The sequence below is a fragment of the Fukomys damarensis genome, unplaced genomic scaffold (assembly GCF_012274545.1).
Source record: "Fukomys damarensis isolate Sample0158 unplaced genomic scaffold, DMR_v1.0_HiC HiC_scaffold_17, whole genome shotgun sequence".
NCBI classification, from domain to species: domain Eukaryota; kingdom Metazoa; phylum Chordata; class Mammalia; order Rodentia; family Bathyergidae; genus Fukomys; species Fukomys damarensis.
Window position 1 is genome coordinate 44356942 of NW_022900929.1, and position 4167 is coordinate 44361108.

General features: G+C 35.5%; 1 protein-coding gene across 1 annotated transcript; it reads left to right on the forward strand.

Annotated features, from left to right (window-relative positions):
• The first annotated feature begins 632 nt into the window (after positions 1-632).
• LOC104849705 (olfactory receptor 4N5) lies at positions 633-1556 on the forward strand. The gene has a single exon (XM_010606233.1). It carries the CDS (start codon positions 633-635, stop codon positions 1554-1556), a length of 924 nt encoding a protein of 307 aa, XP_010604535.1.
• The last annotated feature ends 2611 nt before the right edge of the window (positions 1557-4167 follow it).

The window sequence follows — 4167 nt, forward strand, 5'->3', positions numbered from 1 at the left end:
AAAGTAGATGCAAGATGGTAACGCAGCCTATACTTCCAATTTAGTTGAAATGCACAGATTTTTTTTTTTTTTTGAGATCCTGGTGATCAACACAAGTGTAGCAACCAACAAGATCACTAAGAGAAAATAGGGATTCTATAGGACTGAGGGGAGAATCATCATTTTTTTAAAAAAAATCTTCTGTGAGTTGAATGAGCAGGGCCCAAAACCAACAAATAACCAAACAATTAAAAAAAAAATGAATCAGCACTAACAATGGGAACTATAAGGTGACAATAGCAAGGAAAAAAGGAGAAACTTAGTAATTGTTAAGTTTTCCTTTAATCAGGACATTTATTTTAAATCAAATCCCAAGCAAACTGTTCCAGAGTCCCACAGAAGCACAGATATGGAGAAGCTCATGGCTAAAATGTTAAATAGTTCTGTGACTCGAACAACAGTGTTTTAGGAATTAGGCAAATAATGGAAGTTAATACAGGATACAGGAGAGCTATAGGGTATTAGTACTTTTAAGTGACAAATGTTGGTTGTTGAAAATATTGATCTTATTTCTAGAGAAATGTGAAACAGAAGAAAAGGTGTCTCTAAGGGATGGCATTTTATTTTCTGTTCTTCTTTCTGTAGACTAAGTGATGGAGACACAGAACAGCACAGTGGTAACAGAATTCATCCTCTACGGTTTGACCCAATCTCAAGATGCTCAACTCCTGGTCTTTGTTTTAGTCTTAATTTTCTACCTCATCATCCTCCCTGGAAATTTTCTCATCATTTTCACCATAAGATCAGATCCTGGACTCAGTGCCCCACTCTATTTCTTCCTGGGGAACTTGGCCTTCCTAGATGTCTCCTACTCCTTCATTGTGGCTCCCAGGATGCTGGTGGACTTCTTCTCGGAGAAGAAGGTGATTTCCTACAGGTGCTGCATCACTCAGCTCTTTTTCTTGCACTTCCTTGGAGCAGGAGAGATGTTCCTTCTCGTTGTGATGGCCTTTGACCGCTACACTGCCATCTGTCGTCCTTTGCACTATTCAACCATCATGAACTCTAGAGTCTGCTATGCATTACTGTTGGCTCTGTGGGTCGGGGGCTTTGCCCATTCCATTGTACAAGTGGCCCTTATTCTGCACTTGCCTTTCTGTGGCCCGAACCGGCTGGACAACTTCTTCTGCGATGTGCCGCAGGTCATCAAGCTGGCCTGCACTGATACCTTTGTGGTGGAGCTCCTGATGGTCTCCAACAGTGGCCTGCTGACGGTTCTGTGCTTCCTGGGACTTCTGTCTTCCTACGCTGTCATCCTCTGCCGTGTGCAGGGCCAGTCCTCTGAGGGGAAGAAGAAGGCCGTCTCCACATGCACCACCCATATCATCATCGTGTTTCTCATGTTTGGTCCTGCCATTTTTATCTACACTCGTCCCTTCCGGGCTTTGCCAGCTGACAAAGTGGTCGCTGTCTTCCACACGGTCATCTTTCCCTTGATGAACCCTGTGATTTATACACTTCGTAACCAAGAAGTGAAAGCTTCCATGTGGAAATTGTTAAATCAATATGTAGTTTGATGAATGAAATGAATGAGAAAAACAGAAAGAGTTAATCCGTTTTGAATTACTTAAATTATATCTTCATTTATGCATGAATTAGTTATCATATACTATGATGGGCACTTCCAGTTTTGCTAAAATTATTCTAAGCATATGAACAAGACAGGTAAGATTCTGGGTGTGCTAGATTTACATTCAAATGGATGAAACAGGTTAAACTATTGAATTAGAAAAAAATCAGATATAATGTTAGTCAAAAACGGGTTGTCTGGTGGGGTGGTAAGTACCTTACTTTTGGTGGGAAAGCAAGATCTCTTTGTTTCATGTTTAGCAGCTGAAGAAAAATGTGAAAAAAATACCTTTATCTTGGTACAGTAATTACAAGCAGAAAGAAAGACTAGAATCAAAATATTCTATGAGTGTAGTACATTTGAATATTCTAAGGATGGATAGAATAATAACAGTACACTTAAGGAGTATAAGCAAAATTGATGTTGGAGATCATAGTATATTAAAAATACTATAAAATATTTTAGGTAATGATTAGTTTCATTTTTTGACATTTTTTTAAAAAGCCATTAAGGAGGAGACTATCTAATGTCTTCTGTTAGAATTATGGCAAGATCCTCAAACTTTTGAATAAAGGATTATGAATAGTAAAATATCATTAAATGAAAATTTTCACACATATTTTTATGAACACTTGAAGACTTGGTTACTTTTCCTATGATAGCCAAATGGCAAATAAGCCATTGTTTTGTTGTAAATAACTAAGCCATTCTGCTTTCTTACCCTTTTCTTTTTCTTTTGTTTTTTCTTTCAATTAAGCACATGTAAGACATTAGATGCTTAGAAATCATTTAAAGGGCTATAAGATGAGACTATATAATTGGCATACAGAAGTAAATCTCAAAATATTGCAAAAATTTTTTGTCTAAGTAATTACTGTTATTACAGGGAGGAGTTACTATATCTCATAGATATTGGGAATGCAGAAATCATTTTTGAGCGCCTGGCTCCAGGATCACAGCATTTGAACTATGGCCCATGATTAGAGAAATAATCCAGAGCTATTCTACTACTAGTAGATAGCCCCACACAAATTGAGATATTTGTATTCTGTAATCTTTACCTACTTCCCTCCTTTTTAAATTTAAATTTTATGTATGTGAGTTACAATTCTTTTTATTTTTGCCAGGGCCATTTTTTAAATAGCCCACCATTTTCTCTATTACAATATTAGCCTTTGTTTGTATTGTTATTGTGAACTTTCCTCTTGGATTCTTCTGTATTATTATTTTATTAGTGCATATTTGTAGTGCATAATGTTTAGAATATCTGATTTTAATCCTGAAGTTCAATGGATAAGCCAGAGATAGACTGACTTTTACAAAAGCTTCAGATCAGCTGCAAACCATCAACTCTCTTTTTACATCAAGTCAGAGAGTGTCAGACTTGTCTCTTTTGGCATTTGGGGCCACATAATTAATTCCATGTGGATTGCCAGTATACCTGATGTCTACTTATAGGTGCCAACAATAAAAACTTGTAATAATAAAAAATATCAGCACATATTTACAAATGTCTCATAATGGGGAAATTTTCCTCAGTGAGAAACACAGCATCAAGGTCATTTCTTTTCACTATATCCCTAAGCTCAGAAGTTGAATCTTCAAATATAGATTTTAATTTTTATCATTTTGTTTAACTGACAGCTACTGCATTTGCAGAATATAGATAGATAGATAGATAGATAATCCATTATTTGAGTTGTAAAAATTGAAAATAATTTTTCTAGCTATTTTGCACTATGCAACATTTTTTAGTTATCATCACTCTGCTAGGAGTGTTATAAAATATCAGAATTTAATCCTATTATTTGATTTTTTTACACCTGATAACCAACATCTTTTAACTACTACTTTCTACTCTGTGAGATTAACATGTTTAGCTTCCACATATGAATGAGAACAAATTATTTTTGTCTTTCTGAACCTGGCTTATTTTCCTTAACATAATGCTTTCCCAGCTAATTCTCCTTAATATAATTCTCTCCAGTTGCCCCAAATGACAAATTTTATTCTTTTTTGTGAATGAGTACTATTCCATTGTTTAGATGTAGCAAATTTTCCTTACCCATTATCCTGTCCCTGGACATTTTAATTGATGCTGTATTTTATATGGTGTTTCTAGCACTGCAATAAACATAGGAGCCTGCTTATCTCCTTGATATCCTAGCTTCCTGACCTTTGGATGTACAGTAGTGAGATATCTGAATCATATGGTAATTCTATTTTTAGTTTTTAGAGGAAACTTCATATTCTTTTCCACAGGGACTGTACTAGTATATACTCTTACAGAATGTATGTAAGAATTATTCTTCACAAGCCAGGGATTTACCTCAGTGGTCCTGCTGCCTGCCTTGCAAGCACAAGGTCCTGAGTTCAATCCCTGGTACAAAAAAAAGAAGTACTCTTCACATTTTTTCAAGCATTGTTATAATTTGTCTTTTTTTTTTACTTTAGCCATTAAAGATGGAGTAAGATGATCTTATTTTGGTTATGATGTGCATTTTCCTGATGACTAGTGATAGTGAACAGATAGATAGATAGATAGATAATGTGTGAAT